This window comes from Anolis carolinensis, unplaced genomic scaffold (genome assembly GCF_035594765.1).
Source record: "Anolis carolinensis isolate JA03-04 unplaced genomic scaffold, rAnoCar3.1.pri scaffold_7, whole genome shotgun sequence".
NCBI lineage: Eukaryota > Metazoa > Chordata > Lepidosauria > Squamata > Dactyloidae > Anolis > Anolis carolinensis.
Genome location: NW_026943818.1, coordinates 11665208 through 11686423, shown reverse-complemented (window position 1 = coordinate 11686423; position 21216 = coordinate 11665208). Strand labels below are relative to the sequence as shown.

Sequence of the window (21216 nt, the reverse complement as noted above, 5' to 3'; positions counted from 1 at the left end):
CAAACACTCCTGACAGATGGCCACCCACCCACTATATAATAATAATGATGATAATAAAGATAATAATCATGATCATAACAGCAATAATAATAATAAGAAGAATCATAGAACTATACCGTCCAATAATTTGGAGACACCCCTAACGGCCATCCACCCCAACCCTTTCTACTATGCACCAAGACACAATCTAACCATTCACAACACTTGGACAACGTATGCATACTATACAATACTACACAGCGACCCCCTCTACTCTCACCACTTTCACATTACACAAACAACCATACATACTAAACATAAAGACAACCATACAACAGACATTCAATACCACCACTAACTCAAATTTCTCACCAACACCACCAGACAACACCACAGCAACGCGTGGCCGGGCACAGCTAGTAAGATTACAAATGGGCAATATAGCTGTGTGGAAGGGCCTTGAGTCTACACCTCCATATAATCCAGTTCAAATCTGATAATCTGTGGAAAAAGCCTAAGTGAGGTCTAACTGTGCCTGTCCCCTGGGCTGAGTAGGTTGCTAGGAGACCAAGTGGGCAGAGCTTAGCCTTCTAACTGGCAGCAATTGGATAAAAACAATCATTCCTGTCCCTCTAATTAGGACTCTATTTTTCTTTTCTTTTTGTTGTATGAACGTAGAGGCATGGATGAGGGGTTGTGTTGTCAAATTTCGAGGTTGGGGGGCCTGTAGTTTTGTTGTTTTGTCCGCTGCCCTGATGCCATCACTCTTTTATATATATAGATAGATACTAGCTGTGCCCGGCCACGCGTTGCTGTGGTGTTGTCTGGTGGTGGTGGTGAGAAATGGTTGAGCTAGTGGTGGTATTGAATGTCTGTTGTATGGTTGTCTTTATGTTTAGTATGCACACTGAAGTGGATTATATGGCAGTGTGGAGTCAAGATAATCCAGTTCAAAGCAGATAATATAAGATTCTAAATGTGTGGAAGGGCCTGTGTGGAAGGGCCTTGAGTCTACACTGCCATATAATCCAGTTCAAATCTGATAATCTGTGGAAGAGGCCTAAGTGAGGCCTAACTGTGCCTGTCCCCTGGGCTGAGGAGGTTGCTAGGAGACCAAGTGGGTGGAACTTAGCCTTCTAACTGGCAGCAATTGGATAAAAACAATCATTCCTGTCCCTCTAATTAGGACTCTATTTTTCTTTTCTTTTTGTTGTATGAACGTAGAGCCATGAATGATGGGTTGTGTTGTCAAATTTCGAGGTTGGGGGGCCTGTAGTTTTGTTGTTTTGTCCGCTGCCCTGATGCCATCACTCTTTTATATATATAGATGTCTGTCTGTCTGTATAAGAACTGCTGGGGATTCTCAGATACTGGAAACCCAGGAGACTCTGCAGGGATTTGCACACTAGACGCGCGATGCCATCTCGATAGATTTGCAACCACCATGAATAATCCGAACAGAATCTTTTTCGATGTTACGCCGACAGAAGGGTGGGATTCTTTACATGGAGAAAAATATGTACGTGACGATGATTTAATTGTGATGTATTTGCCCTCCACCGCAGTTTCGCCGCCTGCCTCTGACAGCTGAAAGACATCCTGCTGTTTCGAAGCACTCAACCTGAAATGGTCGATAGAGCTCAGAGGCAGGGGAAGAGCTTTTCCGAATAAACGCATCTCGCGCTCTCCTCAACTCTTTTGGAGGCAAATGCAACACGGCACTGGGAATCGGAGAGACAAGAATGTGGATAACTTTTGCTTCATTCCACGGAAACACCTGGAATGGCTCTTGTGGGGTCTCTTCCAACCCTAGGGGTCTATGATTCTATGCAACGATGGGCTTTATTATTTATTTACAGTATTTATATTCCGCCCTTCTCACCCCGAAGGGGACTCAGGGCGGATTACAATGAACACATATATGGCAAACATTCAATGCCAATAGACAAACAACATTCAGTTTTAGACAGACACAGAGGCATTTTTTTTTTAACATCTTCCAGCTTCACGATTTCCGGCCACAGGGGGAGTTGTTGCTTCACCGTCCATTGGTGGCTGTTCTTCCTCTTCTTTTCCTCGTGAGCAGTTTTATGGTGTTGTAGATTAGTTAAATTAGCCTCCCCGCATAAAGCGTCCCTAAATTTCCCTAATTGACAGATTCAACTGTCTTTCGGGGCTGCTAGGTCAACAGCAAGCCGGGGCTATTTTTTTTTTTTTAATGGTCGGAGGCTTAACCCGACCCGGGCTTCGAACTCATGACCTCTCAGTCATTAGTGATTTATAGCAGCTGGTTACTAGCTAGCTGCGCCACAGCCCGGCCCCTTTATTGATCATAATATTCTCACAAAGCAGCTAATAAATTGTCGAAGGCTTTGATGGCCCGAATCACTGGGTTGGCTGTGAGTTTTCCAGGATGTGTGGCCATGTTTCAGTAGCATTCTCTCCTGACGTTTCACTTGCATCGGTGGCCAATGACATCTTCAGAAGTTCTGTTGGCAGTGAAGCAAGTGAAGTATATATACAGTGGGGGGGGGGGAGTATTTAGTCAGATACCAATTGTACAAGCAACTCATAATGGGAATGCTTTCTTTAGGAATCTCAAGTGTGGTTATACAGTAGAGTCTCACTTATCACACGTTCTGGATTATCCAACGCATTTTTGTAGTCAATGTTTTCAATACATCGTGATATTTTGGTGCTAAATTCGTAAATACAGTAGAGTCTCACTTATCCAACACTCGCTTATCCAACATTCTGGATTATCCAATGCATTTTTGTAGTCAATGTTTTCAATACATCGTGATATTTTGGTGCTAAATTCGTAAATACAGTAGAGTCTCACTTATCCAACACTCGCTTATCCAACATTCTGGATTATCCAACGCATTTCTGTAGTTGATGTTTTCAATAAATAGTGATATTTTGGTGCTAAATTCGTAAATACAGTAATTACTACATAGCATTATTTTGTATTGAACTACTTTTTTTGTCAAATTTGTTGTCTAACATGATGTTTTGATGCTTAATTAGTAAAATCATAACCTAATTTGATGTTTAATGGGCTTTTCCTTAATCCTTCCTTATTATCCAACATATTCGCTTATCCAACATTCTGCCCGCCCGTTTATGTTGGATAAGCGAGACTCTACTGTACTGTAATTACAAGATAACATTACTGCGTATTGAACTACTTTTTCTGTCAAATTTGTTGTCTAACATGATGTTTTGATGCTTAATTAGTAAAATCATAACCGAATTTGATGTTTAATAGGCTTTTCCTTGATCCTTCCTTATTATCCAACATATTCGCTTATCCAACATTCTGCCCGCCCGTTTATGTTGGATAAGCGAGACTCTACTGTACCGTAATTACAAGATAACATTACTGCGTATTGAACTACTTTTTCTGTCCAATTTGTTGTATAACATGATGTTTTGGTGCTTAATTTGTAAAATCATAACCTAATTTGATGTTTAATGGGCTTTTCCTTAATCCCTCCTTATTATCCAACATATTCGCTTATCCAACATTCTGCCGGCCCGTTTATGTTGGATAACTGAGACTCTACTGTATGTTCAAACTGGGAGTAATATTATGCCCCACAACCAATGAATATTCAGGAAAAAAAACCTATCCTCATCTTTTCTTGCTGGAAAAAAAGTGAATTTCGCACTACATTCAAAACCAGCAAATAATTCTTTTTTCGGGAGACAATTAAAATGAAGAATCGGCAGGCGCCCTGTTGTTCTGTTGCCTCTTGCGAAAATCCTATCGCAAGGCAGAACGGATGGGAAGCAGAGATAGGAAAGTGTTCTCAAAGTGTGCAACACATTTGAAAGACAGACCGAATCCGGTGGCGGCTTCGACCAAAGCAAAAGCTGGCACGTCTCGGAGAGGATCGGAGGAAAACAAGGTGGGTCTTCTTTGAAGCGCTGCAGAGCCTTGTTTTATTTGGAGTGCGATGGGAACAACGCGAGCCGAGGCAGAGCAGCAGGGCGTCCGGTTTCGTCCAGAATGGAAAATGGGTGACTCCCCAAAGAAAATGCTGCCCAAAACAGCAAAGCTCAGGCTCTATCTCCGCTCTGGATTTTAGTCCAAACTTTTAAGGACCTACCAAAAGGACAGTTATTAGGACGGAACCGGGCTCCCCAAATCTCAGGCTGAATTCACTGTTTTTTCCAGCAAGTCTCGGCCCCGCCTGCTTTCTCCCTTCTCCAGCTCTGAGAAAAGACCTACCTTGCAAGGCTGTAAAACAAAAAAAGGAAACTCCATAAAAAAGTAGAAACAGCTTAAATTCCAACAAACTTTAACCTGGGAGAAATTTGTGAGGCTCAAAGAAGCGAGTTGTTTAATGCGACGGAAATGTATTGAAATGGATTTGTCCCAAATTTGATGCGGTTTTTTCCATATCTTGGTTATGAAGGAAATAGATCCAAAACCTGGCATCCAGAGCAAGTGCCAATCTGCCCCAATGAGCACAACAGCCCAGAGAAAGCTTTTCTCGCCCACGCTGTTGCTGTGCTTCCCCGTTCGGCTTTAATTTAATTTCCAAGTTGTTATCAGATCCGATGAAGGCTAGGATGGCGAAGCTGCGAGCGTTGGTAAAATATGCATGAGGCTTCCTGGCCAGGGAGCGAAATGGAAGGCAACGGAGAACAGATGTGTGCGGGTTTTTTTCCCAGCCGTGCCACTCGAAATGCTTTTCCTCCGGGCGCATGGAACCCTTGGCATGCGCTGCGGGGGCGTGGGTGAGTTGACCGGGCCCTGGCGTGCTCTTTCGGACACTTTCCAAGAGGCCGGGGAAGGAAGGCGGGGATCTCTGGACGGTGCTCCAGTTGTGTGTCTGGGTTGCAAAGAAAGCGGGGAATGCAGCATCGCTTTGGGGAATCGGCGCTTATGCTTTTCTCCATGATCTCAGGGGGGAAATAGACACAGAGGCTGTGTTTTCCAGCCATAGCAAATGACCCTGGCATGGCCTTTTTCCCTTGCAGCTGTTTGGAGGCTTGCAAACAAGGCTTGACCACGATGCCTGCCTTCTTTCTCACACTTTGGTTTGTGTGTGTGTGTGTGTACTGGTTGAACTGTGTAATTTCTCCAGTGGTGTAGGGCATAGACAGAGGCAGTTCAACCACCAGGCCAACTAGGCAGTTGCCTGTGGCGCCATCTTGTTGGGGGGCGCCATCGAGGCAACTCCTGTCTCCTGTGGCCTGCCTTTGCAAGGTATTGAACTGTGTAATTTCTCCAGTGGTGTAGGGCAGGGGTCCCCAAACTAAGGCCCGGGGGCCGGATGTGGCCCTCCGAGGTCATTTACCTGGCCCCCACCCTCAGTTTTATAATATAATATATTGTATATACATATAATATTGATAATATTATAATGTAATACAATATAACACTAATACCATATAATAATATTAATTATGTATTATATATTACACTAGCTGTGCCCGGCCACGCGTTGCTGTGGCGAAGTCTGGTGTTCTGGGAAATAAAGTCTTGAGGAATTGGTGGTAGTTAAGGTCAAGGGTAAACATTTTCCCCTGACGTTAAGTCCAGTCGTGACCGACTCTGGGGGTTGGTGCTCATCTCCATTTCTAAGCTGAAGAGCTGGTGTTGTCCTTAGACACCTCCAAGGTCATGTGGCCACTGGTATGACTGCATGGAGCACCGTTACCTTCTGCCGGAGCAGTACCTATTCATCTACTTTCATTTACATGTTTTCGAACTTCTGGGTTGGCAGAAGCTGGGGCTTTACATAATCTGTTGACGAGGTCTAAGTAAAGCCTAACTGTGCCTGTCCCCTGGGCTGAGTAGGTTGCTAGGAGACCAAGTGGGCAGAGCTTAGACTTCTAACTGGCAGCAATTGGATAAAAACAATTATTCCTCTCCCTCTAATTAGGACTTTATTTTTCTTTTCTTTTTGTTGTATCAACCTAGAGGCGTGGATGATGGGTTGTGTTGTTAAATTTCAAGGTTGGGGGGCCTGTAGTTTTGTTGTTTTGTCTGCTGCCCTGATGCCATCACTCTTTTATATATATAGATATAATATTACTAATAATATTACAGTATAGTGGTATCGTTCAGTATAGTAATATATAATGCTAATATTGTGCTATGCTAATAATATAATATATTGTATGTACATATAATTTGTAAGCCACTCTGAGTCCCCTTTGGGGTGAGAAGGGTGTGATACAAATGTAATAAATAAATGCAGTAAATAAATAAATAATAAATAAATAAATTTTAGACTTAGGCTCACCCAAAGTCTGAAATGACTTGAAGGCACACAACAACAACAACAACAACAACAACAACAACAACAACCCCAATTAACTTGACTATCTCATTGGCCAGAAGCAGGACCACACTTCCCATTGAAATCCTGATAAATGTATGTTGGTTAAAATTGTTTTTATTTTTAAATAATGTATTGTTCTTTCATTCTTCTTCTTGTTGTTTTTGCACTACAAATAAGACATGTGCAGTGTGCATCGGAATTTGTTTGTATTTTATTTTCAAATGATAATCCGGCCCCTCAACAGTCTGAAGGATTGTGGACTGGCCCTCGGCTTAAAAAGTTTGAGGACCCCTGGTGTAGGGCATAGACAGAGGCAGTTCAACCACCAGGCCAACTAGGCAGTTGGCTGTGGCACCATCTTGTTGGGGGGCGCCATTGAGGCAACTCCTGTCTCCTGTGGCCTGCCTCCGCAAGGTATTGAACTGCTTTTTCTGTTGATTTGTTGCAAAACATGATGTTTTAGTGCTTAATTTGTAAAATCTTAATGCAATTTGATGTTTAATAGGCTTTTCCTTAATCCCTCCTTATTATCAAACATTTTTGCTTATCCAATGCTTTTATTTTTCAGTGATTGGTTTGGGGGGGGGGCGCCAAAATTCTCTTCGCCTACACTTGAAAAATACCTAGGGCCGGCTCTGGGCATAGACATCTTGTGATAATACGCTATGTCTAATTAAGAGCCACATCCACTGTTTTAATATGGTGAGATGTATTCCACACTGGGCTTGGAGTATGGATGATGGGACTTGCAGTATTGTCACTCAATTCCCAAGACCACTGTGACCCCACCAATGTCTGATCAAGACCAAAATTGACACATAGAGTCCCCATGAACTACTTTACATCCTGGTGGTGTTTGAGGGGGGATGGACCATGGACGATGGGAATTACATATGGGAGTTGTAGTTCCCCACAACAACTGAACCCAGCTGACCCTGGACATAGACTAAACTTGGAAAACAGGCAAACTATGCCTTTCTCAAATGATGCCGGCACCGCTGGGTCCCCAAGCTAGTAATAATAAAAAATGTTATTTCTACTCCGCTGGTTTTCCTGTAATAGGCAGTAAGAGCACTTAAAGCTTCTGTTTAACTATTTCAAAACTCACTACTTGAGCGGTGATGGCACGATCGTCAGCATAGATAAAGCTCTCTGTCCCTTCTGGCAGTTTCTGGTCATTTGTATTAATGTTGAACATTGATGGAGCAAATAAAGTAATTGATCCTGCTTAGTGTCCAAACTCAGACAAGATCTAGTGCCTTCTAATAAGAGGGTCAGTGAATTCCAGTACTTGGATGCACATTGCGCGAAAAAGCCCCTGGACAGCCCTGCCTTGAAAAATTTCAGCCAGGAGACGTATGCCTTTTTATTGACGGGGAAATGTTGTTGCTTCTGGGCTTTGAAACACTGTAAGCAAGTGAGCTTATGGGCATTGCTCCAAGAGGAAGTGCAGAGGCCGTAAATCGAGAGGAAAAAAGTTGGTTTGCTCCAACAAGACCCTCATTGACAGCCTAGAAGTGAAACTGACCTCCGCTTTGGAGCAGAGAAGTATGTGAACTTACTGATATTGCAGGACTGTGTCTCCCAGCATCCCCTTTCTGTCCTTCAGTACACTTGCCCTTGTCTGATTTTCACTTCAACTGAGGATCATGATTGAAAGAGATCAAGGGTGCGCGAGGAAGTGGACATTCATGGCAAACTATTAGGGTTTGTTTCCCTAGTGTATGAACGTTCCTGTTGAGCTGCAACTCAGTCCCCATTCCATTGTGCTTTTATTATTTTTATCCAGGTGATTTTTTTACCCAAAGTAAAGGTAAAATCCTTTACCCATCTTTAAAAAAATAGCGAGCTTGCTTAAGTTCAGTCTCTCTCGGCACAAAAGTGCCCTTCCAGATTCGGAAAGGCTGCACCAGGAAGAGGATTTGGAGAGCTTTGCGAAAATACTTTTGAAGGGGGATTGTATGAAAGCCCATATTGCCAAAACATACAGAGACCCGCTCTCGCTGTTATCCCTTTTTGGATGACTGAACAAGCCTCCATTGTTCCCGAGTTGCTTTTCTTCCTCAGCTTCTGTGTTTACACAACACAGGACTTATGGCCAGAGGTGTTTACGGGACCCTGGCTGTCTCCTCCAAGATTAGGTGCCACCAGCCACCCACACTTCTAGACTTAGTCATTTATTTGTTGAAAAAGTCACTCCTTTCCTTGAAGTTGACCAAACTTATTTAAAAACTGACTCAAAATGAACAATTGAGCCTCCTTGATCCCATCAGCCTGGAATCAATCTTCCCTGTGCCTCCTCAGAGCAGAGACTGACTCTCTTTTTTAAAACTCCACACTTCTTCCACACTTCTTTATTCAGGCACAAAGCTTAGTGGTTACAATGATGTTTCTCATGTAGAGGTATTCTTATTAACAGTTACAATACTAGAATGAGATGAATCAACTCTCTAAAGTATCACTTCTTTTACTTAAAGCAGTTAAAACCTATTCCTGTACTGCTTTCTAACTGTTACTCCAAAACTTGGACTATCCAGTGACTTCAAACCACAGTCACCCGTGTGATATACTATCACAGATTCTCTGTGCCTTACCAGGTCATAGACTACATTAAATAAGTCACCAAACTTATTTAAAAACTGACTCAAAATGAACAATTGAGCCTCTTTGATTCCATCAACCTGGAATCAATCTTCCCTGTGCCTCCTCGGAGCACAGACTGACTCTCTTTTTTAAAACTCCGCACTTCTTCCACTAAACGGCAGTTGGCTCCGTCTACTTCTCCATGACAACCAGCCTCTGAGTGCTGAGATGCAATAACTGTAATACTTACCCTTTTAAAACATAAGCACACAATTAAACATAACATCTGTAAACCAAAATTCGTACTTCATTACAGTATTCATCCTCTGTCTCTGTAGGATTGGGTACATGAAGGTATGCATCCTTTATATCTTTGTAAGATTGGGAACATGAAGGTATGTATCCTTTATGTCTCTGTAGGATTGGGTACATGAAGGTATTTGTAAAGATGTTTATAATGACTGCCACCAATTTGTAAAGAACTATGAACGACTAACACCAGTTTGGAAAGATGCAAACCACCAAAGACTCAGGGAGGAGACCTTTTACTTTTTTCCCCTTTCTTCTTCTTTACTTGGTTTGGAATATATGTGACAGAGGCTTAGATGTTGGAAGAACAATAACAAGTTTATTCAGGCACAAAGCTTAGTGGTTACAATGATGTTTCTCACCTAGAGGTATTCTTATTAACAGTTACAATACTAGAATGAGATGAATCAACTCTCTAAAGTATCACTTCTTTTACTTAAAGCAGTTAAAACCTATTCCTCTACTGCTTTCTAACTGTTACTTCAAAACTTGGACTATCCAGTGACTTCAAACCACAGTCACCCCTGTGATATACTATCACAGATTCTCTGTGCCTTACCAGGTCACAGACTACATTAAATAAGTCACCAAACTTATTTAAAAACTGACTCAAAATGAACATTTGAGCCTCCTTGATCCCATCAACCTGGAATCAATCTTCCCTGTGCCTCCTCAGAGCACAGACTGACTCTCTTTTTTAAAACTCCGCACTTCTTCCACTAAACGGCAGTTGGCTCCGCCTACTTCTCCATGGCAACCAGCCTCTGAGTGCTGAGATGCAATAACTGTAATACTTACCCTTTTAAAACATAAGCACACAATTAAACATAACATCTGTAAACCAAAATTCGTACTTCATTACAGTATTCATCCCCTGTCTCTGTAGGATTGGGTACATGAAGGTATGCATCCTTTATATCTTTGTAAGATTGGGAACATGAAGGTATGTATCCTTTATTTCTCTGTAGGATTGGGTACATGAACGTATGTATCCTTTATGTCTCTGTAGGATTGGGTATATGAAAGTATGCATCCTTTATGTCTCTTTGGATTGGATATATGAAAACATACATCCTTTATGTCTCCGTAGGATTGGATATATGAAAGTATGCATCCTTTATGTCTCTTTGGATTGGATATATGGAAACATACATCCTTCATGTCTCTTTGGATTGGATATATGAAAGTATGCATCCTTTATGTCTCTTTGGATTGGATATATGAAAACATACATCCTTTATGTCTCCGTAGGATTGGATATATGAAAGTATGCATCCTTTATGTCTCTTTGGATTGGATATATGGAAACATACATCCTTCATGTCTCTTTGGATTGGATATATGAAAGTATGCATCCTTTATGTCTCTTTGGATTGGATATATGAAAACATACATCCTTTATGTCTCTTTGGATTGGATATATGAAAACATATATCCTTTATGTCTCTGTAGGATTGGGTATATGAAGGCATACATCTTTTATGTATTTGTAGGTATTAGGTATATGAAGGTATGCATCCTTTATGTCCCTGTAAGAAACTAGATTATTGGAATTCACTGTCCGCTTTGCTCAAAGGGTTAAGTTCTTGGCATTTGTAGTGTAATATTAAACTCTAGCCAACCACAGTCAGGATCATGTTGGCAACATACGCTGGTAGAAGTATCTTTATACCAAAGCTTAATCTTTTTACAGTTAAATGTACATTGGGTCACCCATATCCACTGGGTTGTGGTTCTTGGATTCTTCAGCAACACGTGCCATGTGTTTGGTTGGTGGTATTTTCTTGGTGAGTCTGTGGATTTCCTGATAGCGTGGAAGAACAAAAACAAAAAAACAAAGGGAAAGCCAGGAAATGTACAACCAGGTTGGATAAGTCTGATAAATTCATCCCCCAAATCATTTTTGGAAGTGCCAGATGTGCAAAAGTTTGTGAATCCTAGTCTTGCTGTATGTTTCTGACAGTAGAAATTTCTGGCAACAATCTAAATGTCCATCCCTCCCTCCCTCCCCGTCTCTTTCTCACATATATAGAGATGTCACAATGACCTGCCATATTATAGACTCGTCTGATGTTCCGGCATTTCCCCAAAGAGCTGACTTTCAACTTGCTCCTGATCAGATATGGACAGGAACTCTCCGGGGAAAGAGAAACAGGAAAAAAGAGATTGTACTTTGATCTCTTCCTGTTTTTGTTTGTGGAGTTCATCGGTGTAGAAGCAGATGTTGTCTCTTCTTTCCTGAACTTTGGGTAGAACTGGTCACAAGGCCATAAAGTATTTTGATCTCCCTTACACACGTGTTTCTAGATTTGCAACAGATTCTAAAAGCATGTCCATGATATGTTTGAACCCACATACTTGAAACCTCCATAGGATCGTGTAATGAAGTACGAATTTTTGGTTTACAGATGTTATGTTTAATTGTGTGTTTGTGTTTTAAAAGGGGAAGTATTACAGTTATTGCATCTCAGCACTCAGAGGCTGGTTGCCATGGAGAAGTAGGCGGAGCCAACTGCCGTTTAGTGGAAGAAGTGCGGAGTTTTAAAAAAGAGAGTCAGTCTGTGCTCTGATGAGGCACAGGGAAGATTGTTCCTAGGTTGATGGGATCAAGAGACTCAATTGTTCATTTTGAGTCAGTTTTAAAATAAGTTTGGTGACTTATTTAATGTAGTCTGTGTCCTGGTAAGGCACAGAGAGAATCTGTGATAGTATATCACACGGGTGACTGTGGTTTGAAGTCACTGGATAGTCCAAGTTTTGAAGTAACAGTTAGAAAGCAGTAGAGGAATAGGTTTTAACTGCTTTAAGTAAAAGAAGTGATACTTTAGAGAGTTGATTCATCTCATTCTAGTATTGTAACTGTTAATAAGGATACCTCAACGTGAGAAACATCATTGTAACCACTAAGCTTTGTGCCCGAATAAACTTGTTATTGTTCTTCCAACATCTAAGCCTCTGTCACATATATTCTAAACCAAGTTATGCTACCCTTCAAAGTAAAGAAGAAGAAAGGAAAAAAAAGTAAAAGGTCTCATCCTTGAGTCTTTGGTGGTTGTATCTTTACAAATTGGTGGCAGTCGTTATTAGCTCCTTACAAAGATATAAAGATTACCCCTGCCTGAAAGAACCTTAGTCGTTCTTAGCTCTTCACAGATCGAGACAAGGTGAGCATTGAGTTGGAAGCTCTTTTAGTGTGATTAAAAATGAAAACTTGGAGGCACATATTCCATCTGATCTTGGAAGCTAAGCAGGGTTAGGCCTGGTTTGGTCTTGGATGGGAGACAGCCAATGAATCCCAGGCTCTATTTCCAAGGAAGGAAGGAACTGCAACTGAATATTCCTTGCCTAAGAAAAACCCTATGAAATTGAACAAGAGTTTTGGATTTCTCGTTTTGTACGTTCCCAGCCACGGAGTAGGTGCCTCTGGGACCTGTCCCGGGGTTTCATCCAGGATTTCCCCAGGTGGAAAAGCTCGAAGGATTTCCGCAGCATTTCCCTTCAATTTCTTAACAGCGGGTTGTCAGGCCGCATCGCTTCCAGTTCAAGGAGCGGGCGAACCCTCTAATTCAGCTTCCGCCTGACTCGGTCTTGGAAACCTCGCATTTCGTTTCACGTCAGCGTCAATGCGGGGAGGTCTTGGTGGGAAAAACTGCCCACGTCACTAAGTCCTGTGGAAGCTACAAGCTTCCGGCATATAGGAAAAGTATTGTAAGGTATGTAAGGAGCCTATTTGTTTCAGTGCAGAGATATAGGAAGAGTGACACTTGGTGTGTGTGAACGGGAACTAGGAATGTTAGTGGACCACAAGTTGAACATAAGTCAACAGCATGATGCAGCAGTTCAGAAAGCTAATGCAATCCTTGGCTGCATCCGTATTCATATTATATGTTGTTGTTGCTGTTGTTGTTGTGCGATTCCTTGTTGTCCAAGTATGATGACCTTCTAAGGGTCATGGCGGTGGATGCGTAGGTGACTGTAGAGCTCTATTCTTGATCCACATGTTCTTCCGCAGTGAAGACATTGGTTTCCAGACAGAAGGCATTCCCGGTCAGGGTTGGCTTGACACGCCTTCCTCTTGGCCCGTTTCTCCCTTTCGCCCTCCATTTGTGCCTTTTCATATTCCACAGCACTGCTGGTCACAGCTGACCTCCAGTTAGATGTTCGAGGGCCCGGACTTCCGAGTCCTCTCTGGGTGTCTATGCCACAGTTTTTAAGGTGAGCTTTAAACCCATCTTTTAATCTCTTTTCCTATCCACCAATATGCCGTTTCCCGTTCTTGAGTCCTTTCTGCTTTGGTCAGACCTCACCAGACACAATCCTGTGCCCATTTCTGGGTACCACAATTTGAGAAAAATATTGACCAGCCAGTTGTCATTGTAACGTTCAGGACTGCCTTCAAATGCAGCCACGTTTCATCTGCTGCTTTGTGCTCTTTGTTACTTTCAGGCGAGTTGTTTCAAAACTCATTACGCCTGGCATTTATTTACAAGAGCAGGGAAGCCGCCTGAGCTACGGGGCAGAAATTAAAATTGATCTATGGGGACATGTGCGGTTGAGAAGAGGGGAGCATGGCTTGTCTAGAGAAAATGTCAATTTTCTCTCCCAGAGTCTATTAGCTGGGTTTTTTTTTAATGCCTTCCAAGCAAGTTATTACATATGAGATTTTTTTTTTAATATAGTCTCCAAATAGATAAAAAATTGGCAGGGGATGAAAGTTGTGCCGAGAAGAGAGGCTCAGAAGTGGACGAACCTGAACTGGCTCCATTCACGGAGAGAACGGGGAAATTTTCCAAAACCAAGAAGGCGGAATGATATGGGTTTTCCATGCAGAATACCATCATTTTCAAGGATGTCCCTTGCTCCTTGATCCCACATTGCCAGATAGTCTCTCATCCAAATACGAGGGTTGAATGAAAAGTAATGCCTCCACCTTCGTAACTTCTCAACACATGGCAGTCCTGGTATCCGACAGGCACTGGCTTGTTCAGTAGACTCTACAATTCCGTTTGGCGGAAAGCCTTAGCATTGAACGGTTGTGTTGTTAAAGTGCGAAGTATGGAAACATACAAACATTGACTTTTATTACAGATATAGATAGAGATAGAGATATAGAGATAGAGATGTTAACCTGTCCATATTCTTAATTTTCATTAGTTTTATTAGCCATTGGTCTGCGTTTGGTACGTCTGGTTGTCTCCAATTTCTTGCGTAAATAAGGTGCATTTAAGGTTCAAAATTATTTGAATCAACTCGTGAATATCTTTCCAATTTTTTTTTTTAGCTTTTTCACAAGTCTGTGAGTATTTAAAGTCTGTTATGTTTGGGCAAGTTTGGTCTCAATGCATCATTGGTGAGTTCAATGGCATTTAGCATTTTGTCATTGTTATTATTATTATTATTATTATTAATAATAATAATAATAATCTGGTGGCGCAGTGTGTTAAAGCACTGAGCTGCAGAACTTGTGGACCAAAAGGTTGCAGGTTCGAATCCGGGGAGCGGAGTGAGCACCCGCTGTTAGACCCAGCTTCTGCCAACTTAGCAGTTCGAAAACATGCAAATGTGAGTAGGTGAATAGGTACTGCTGTGGCGGGAAGGTAACGGCGCTCCATGCAGTCATGCCAGTGGCCACATGACCTTGGAGGTGTCTACGGACAACGCCGGTTCTTCGACTTAGAAATGGAGATGAGCACCAACCCCCAGAGTGCGAGTAGATCAATAGGCACTGCTCTGGCGGGAAGGTAACGATGCTCCATGCAGTCATGCCTGTGGCCACATGACCTTGGAGGTGTCTACGGACAACGCCGGCTCTTTTGCTTAGAAATGGAGATGAGCACCCACCCCCAGAGTGTGAGTAGATCAATAGGTACTGCTCCGGCGGGAAGGTAACGGTGCTCCATGCAGTCATGCCAGAGGCCACATGACCTTGGAGGTGTCTATGGACAACGCCGGCTCTGGTCTCAGAGTGGCCACTTTTAATCTCATTGTTGTCCTATCCGTCGCAACGTCCTGCAATAATCCACAAACACAACTTCGGTTTCCTGCTGGCTCGTGTCCGTCCTCGTCCAGGAAACGATGTCACTTGCCGCTTTTGTATTTTTAGCCAATGGGAAGTATTTGTTTCTCGTTCATCATGGAAGTATTTTTAGCAAAGGAAGAGAGAAACGTTGCATTGATTATGCAGAAATTTGAAATCTGAATGACAATAGCACACAATCTGAAATTCTCCAGATTGTGACATAGGGATTTCTTTGCTTCCTGGTGGTTGAATGTACACAAACTTTTTTTCTTGCACAAAAACATTAAAAATCCCATGTGTTGTCAAAGGCTGGAATCACAGGGTTGTTGTGTGTTTTCCGGGCTGTATGGCCATGTTCCAGAAGCATTCTCTCCTGACGTTTCTCTCTCATCTATGGCAGGCATCCTCAGAGGTTGTGAGGTTATTATTATTATTATTGTGTTGTCAAAGGCTTTCATGGCCGGGATCACAGGATTGTTGTATGTTTTCCGGACAATATGGCCATGTTCCAGAAGCATTCTCTCCTGACGTTTCTCCCACATCTATGGCAGGCATCCTCAGAGGTTGTGAGGTTATTATTATTATTATTATTATTATTGTGTTGTCGAAGGCTTTCATGGTCAGGATCACAGGGTTGTGGTGTGTTTTCCAGGTTGTATGGCCATGTTCCAGAAGCATTCTCTCCTGACGTTTCTCCCACATCTATGGCAGGCATCCTCAGAGGTTGTGACAAATTAAAAATTCCCTTCAACGTGATAAAGAAGGGGCTATAAATTTTGTGTTTTGTCTTAGGCCCGATCCCAAGATAATATTCCATTATGCCGGCAGAACCTTGGATAAGCAAATATGTTGGATAATAAGGAGGGATTAAGGAAAAGCCTATTAAACATCAATTAGGTTATAATTTTACAAATTAAGCACCAAAACATCATGTTAGACAACAAATTGGATAGAAAAAGTAGTTCAATACGCGGTAATGTTATGTTGTAATTACTGTATTTACGAATTTAGCACCAAAATATCACAATGCATTAAAAACATTGACTACAAAAATGGCTTGGATAATCCAGAGGCTTGGATAAGTGAGACTCTACTGTATTGCAAAAATGCAACAAAAATCCGAAGCCGAAAACACATCTGCTTCCAAGCATTTCGGATGCATTTCGGAGACTCAACCTGTCTACTAGCTCGTGCTAATTATATTTAATTACCAGGTTAATTATGTTTAATGAGCACTTTCCTTAATCTAAGCAAACACGTGTCCAGATGGATGAGGCAGTCCTTTGCTTTACCTCCATTGTTATTGCTTGCCAAGGGGTTTTTTTGTTCATCTTTTTATGGATATTGTGTATTTTTTAATAAGACAATATATGATCTTTCCAGGTTCTGGACATTGACCATAATAAAGTCATGCAGACATCTACAGATTTCTAGAAAGAGCATTTCAATCAATTAGCCAAATCTGTGAACGTCATGGATCCTTTGGGCCACATAGTTGTGCCTCTGTTTGTAGTCTGTCTGTGCAATTTTCTTACAGCATCTGAGGATATGATCAATGGTTTCATCGGTTTCCTTGCACAGTCTGCATTTTGGGTCATCAGCTGACTTTTCGATCTTGGCCTGAATGGCCTTTGTCCTGATGTCTTGCTCCTGGGCTGCAAGGATCAGGCCTTCTGTCTCCTTCTTCAGGGTCCCATTCGTGAGCCAGAGCCAGGTCTTCTCCTTATCAGCTTTTCCTTCAATTTTGTCAAGGAACTTTCCATGCAATGTTTTGTTGTGCCAGCTGTCAGCTCTAGTTTGTAGTGCGGTTTTCTTGTACTGGTTTTTTGTCTGCTGTGTTTTGAGGAGTTTCTGATTTTTGACTTCAATCAAAGCAGGTTCTTCACTTTGCTTTACATATTCTGCCAGGGCATGTTCTTCTTCTTTGACTGCTTGTTTTACTTGTAAGAGTCCTCTGCCCCCTGATCTTCTAGGCAGATATAGCCGGTCAACATCACTGCGAGGGTGCAGTGAATGATGAACGGTCATGAGTCTTCTTGTTTTTCTGTCCAACTTGTCCAGTTCCGCCTGTGTCCAGTTTATGATGCCAGCAGTATATCTTATGACAGGTATGGCCCAGGTGTTTATGGCCTTAATGGTGTTGCCTCCATTGAGCTTGCTTTTGAGAATTTTTTATTTTATTTTATTTTATTTTATAATTTTGAGAATTATTATTATTGTTATTATTATTATTTTAAAACATCAAATATTTAATTATACAAAATTTTGCTTTTGCTTTTTGGTGTGTTTCTTTGCCAAGTACTTTTGCATTTTTATATCGCCATTTGTTCATATGTTTTAGACATGTCCAAAAAATCATTTTGAATTGTATATCGGAATTATTTCGGATTGTTCTCGCTTTTTGATACGCATTTCGAAGCGCCAGCACCCCCTACTTTAGAAACGAGAATTGAAACATTTTTTTCATCGATCGGACATGCTATATATATATGGACACTTAAAAAAAATCCGCTGGGCAATGTCCTTGCAGAAGGCCAATTCTCCCACACCAGAAGCGACGTGCAGTTTCTTAAGTCGCTCCTGACATGAAAAAAACGCTGTTAATTATCTTTAGTTAGTGAAAAACTAGACAAAAAATTATTGGAAGGTTTCAGGACATATTCGTACCAAGATTAAGAGGATTTCAAAGTGTAATTTCTATCTGTCTCTCGGCCCAGATGAGATCTTGAGAGCCCCGTTTGGACACCCGATCTGATTTTCTAGGCTTTTTTATTTCTCTCTCTCTCGCAGTGCCGATAATTAATAATTAACATGCTGAGCGTGCTTCCGAATGCTTTTAATTGGCAGCAAGGCTTTGCTGGTTCCCGTGCGCTGGGCCTCGGTGGTTTAATTTTCCTGGTGGCAGTCACCTTTGATCTCGAAATTAAATGTCACGTTATTTGTTAGAGGCGAAAGCCCGAAAAAGGAGACACACGGGCAAATCTGAAAGAGCGGCACGGATCTAATTGGTTTGCTTTCATGAGAAAAACGCTTTTCAAATCCTTCTTGGCTTCCAATGCGTTGTTTGTTGATGTGAAATCCCCGCTCTCACTATTTCTCCGCCGTGTAGGAACTTATTCTAACTTTTAAAATATAGCCAGGAGAAGCAGACGCAGGCTATGGGAGGGGGAGATAAGATAAGATTTAGCTGCAAGCTGTTTCTATGGAAACTTGTTTTTAAAACCAAGGAGAAGTAGCTTGGGAGACGCATTCGTCCAAGGGTTTTATCCCACCAAACCACAATTCCGCATTCCCCGAAATGGTGGAGACATATGGTATTGGGCAGCTTGGATAGCGCACTGCTTTCCAGAGCACATTTGTTCTGTTTCAACATTCCGCACAATTGCACTGCCGCATGCAATAATAATAATAATAATAATAATAATAATAATAATAATACACAGCAGACAAAGAAGCAGTACAAGAAAACCGCACTACAAACTAGAGCTGACAGCTGGCACAACAAAACATTGCATGGAAAGTTCCTTGACAAAATTGAAGGAAAAGCTGACAAGGAGAAGACCTGGCTCTGGCTCACGAATGGGACCCTGAAGAAGGAGACAGAAGGCCTGATCCTTGCAGCCCAGGAGCAAGACATCAGAACAAAGGCCATTCAGGCCAAGATCGAAAAATCAGCTGATGACCCAAAATGCAGTCTGTGCAAGGAAACCGACGAAATCATTGATCATATCCTCAGCTGCTGTAAGAAAATCGCACAGACAGACTACAAACAGAGGCACAACTATGTGGCCCAAATGATTCATTGGAACTTATGCCTCAAGTCCCACCTCCCAGCAGCAAAGAACTGGTGGGATCACAAACCTGCAAAAGTATTGGGAAATGAGCACGCAAAGATACTGTGGGACTTCCGGATCCAGACTGACAAAGTTCTGGAACACAACACACCAGACATCACAGTTGCGGAAAAGAACAAGGTTTGGATCATTGATGTCACCATCCCAGGTGACAGTCGCATTGACGAAAAACAACAGGAAAAACTCAGCCGCTCTCAGGACCTCAAGATTGAACTTCAAAGACTCTGGCAGAAACCAGTGCAGGTGGTCCCTGTGGTGATGGGCACACTGGGTGCCGTGCCAAAAGATCTCAGCCGGCATTTGGAAACAATAGACATTGACAAAATTACGATCTTCCAACTACAAAAGGCCACCCTACTGGGATCTGCACGCATCATCCGAAAATACATCACACAGTCCTAGACACTTGGGAAGTGTTCGACTTGTGATTTTGTGATATGAAATCCAGCATGTCTATCTTGTTTGCTGTGTCATAATAAAATAATAATAATAATAATAATAATAATAATAATAATAATAATAATAGTAGTAGTAGTCAGGATTTTCAAGCAGTATATCATCATTTTGTTAGCAGAGAGATATAGAAGAATAATATAACGTGCATTTATGGTAAGTCTATATTTCATTAAGGCTAGTAATAAATCATGTTCTTACTCCTAGAATAGTATATTTTTGCTTTTTAGTACGTTAAGAATACTTTTTAATGTATTTCCTTAGATGTTAGAATATAAATGCCTGCATTTCAGGCAGAATTATCCTATGGTCTGTTGTATCACTTTTTTAAATCATTCAATCTATGAATGAAAAATAAAAGAAGTCATTCATAGATTTCTGTGTATTTTGAGTGCAGCAAGTTAAACCTCTGAGCTGCTGAACTTGCTGACCGAAAGGTCGGCGGTTCGAATCCGGGGAGCGGAATGAGCTCCCGCTGTTAGCCCCAGCTTTCCAACCTAGCACTTCGAAAACATGCAAATGTGAGTAGATCAATAGGTACTGCTCCGGTTGTAAAATAATACAATTCTGTCTGCAAAGGTCTCCGAGAGCCAGGTTCCTCCATCTTCGTGGTTTTCCCCAGAATCCTCATCGAGAGGAAGCGAGGCAAGCTGTCATCCAAACCAGGCCACCCACTCGATCTCACATTTCAGCGTCTCATCATAATAAACCTGTATTATTTTTAAAAACAAGCCAAGCGCAGGGGCGGGTGGACGCCCGCTGTCATCTTGATCTGGATCTGGTGTGGAGGGAGTCCCACTTCTCCCGTCATCAAAGCCAACCAGGCAAAACTAGGTTGGCGTCTAGGCAAGGCTGATATCAAAGATTTTGTGTTCCGATACCCAAAACAACAACGGCGGGTCTTGATCTATTTCTAGGTCACGTTTCAGAAAACGGGGGGAAACACTGTCAAAAAAATAGCAGAGCCCGCAAAACTTTTTTCTTAGTGTTATGCGAGGGTTGAATGAAAAAAAAAATGCCTCCACTTTTGTTACTTGGGTTTGGATGGGAATATTTTAATAAATCAAACGCAGAAATAATCCTGAGAATGTGCTCTTTAACTACCACTATTCACTTTTCCACATAATCACCAGGCAATTGGATACATTTCCGCGAACAATAAACAAGTTTTCTCAAGCCGTCACAGAAGAAGTCAACACTCGGTTTCCGCAACCGGTGTCTCACAGTTCTCTCAACATCTGATAGCCAAGCAAAGCAATCATGTGACCCACACGTTCTTGTGAAATGCCGATTATGCTTGGAATTTCTCTCTGAGTGATACGACGATCGTCCTGAATCAATCTGATGATCTTTTGCTTGTGAAACCCGGTGGTTGCTGTCACAGGACGTCCGACTCTTTGTTTGTCACGCAAGTCAGATGTTCCCACCTCAACATCTTTAAACTTACTCGCCCAACGACACACAGGACTCACATCAACACAATCCCCATAAACAGCTTGCATTCTCTTGTGAATCTCCTTTGGGGCGACACATTCTGCTGTCAAGAATTCAGTGACTGTACTTTGCTTAAGTCGCATTGACCAATCGTCTATGTAGGGTTCCATACTTTGTACTTTAACAACACAACCGTTCAATGCTAAGGCTTCCCCGTCTGCGCAGGGTTCCATACTTCGCCCTTTAACAACACAACCGTTCAATGCTAAGGCTTCCCCGTCTG

At 41.9% G+C, this 21216-nt stretch overlaps 1 protein-coding gene across 5 annotated transcripts in view; it reads left to right on the top strand.

The window, feature by feature from the left end:
* The window catches only part of vav2 (vav guanine nucleotide exchange factor 2), a 130830-nt gene that overhangs the window by 38932 nt on the left and 70682 nt on the right, over window positions 1–21216 (top strand). The window contains exon 1 of one of the 5 annotated variants that reach the window (XM_062959700.1): window positions 3734–4728. The exons of the other annotated variants lie outside the window; for them this stretch is intronic. Within the exon in view, the coding sequence (XP_062815770.1) occupies window positions 4696–4728 (33 nt within the window). The 5' untranslated portion in view covers window positions 3734–4695. Of the gene's footprint in view, window positions 1–3733; window positions 4729–21216 lie in introns of those variants that run through there. 5 annotated transcript variants of the gene reach the window in all.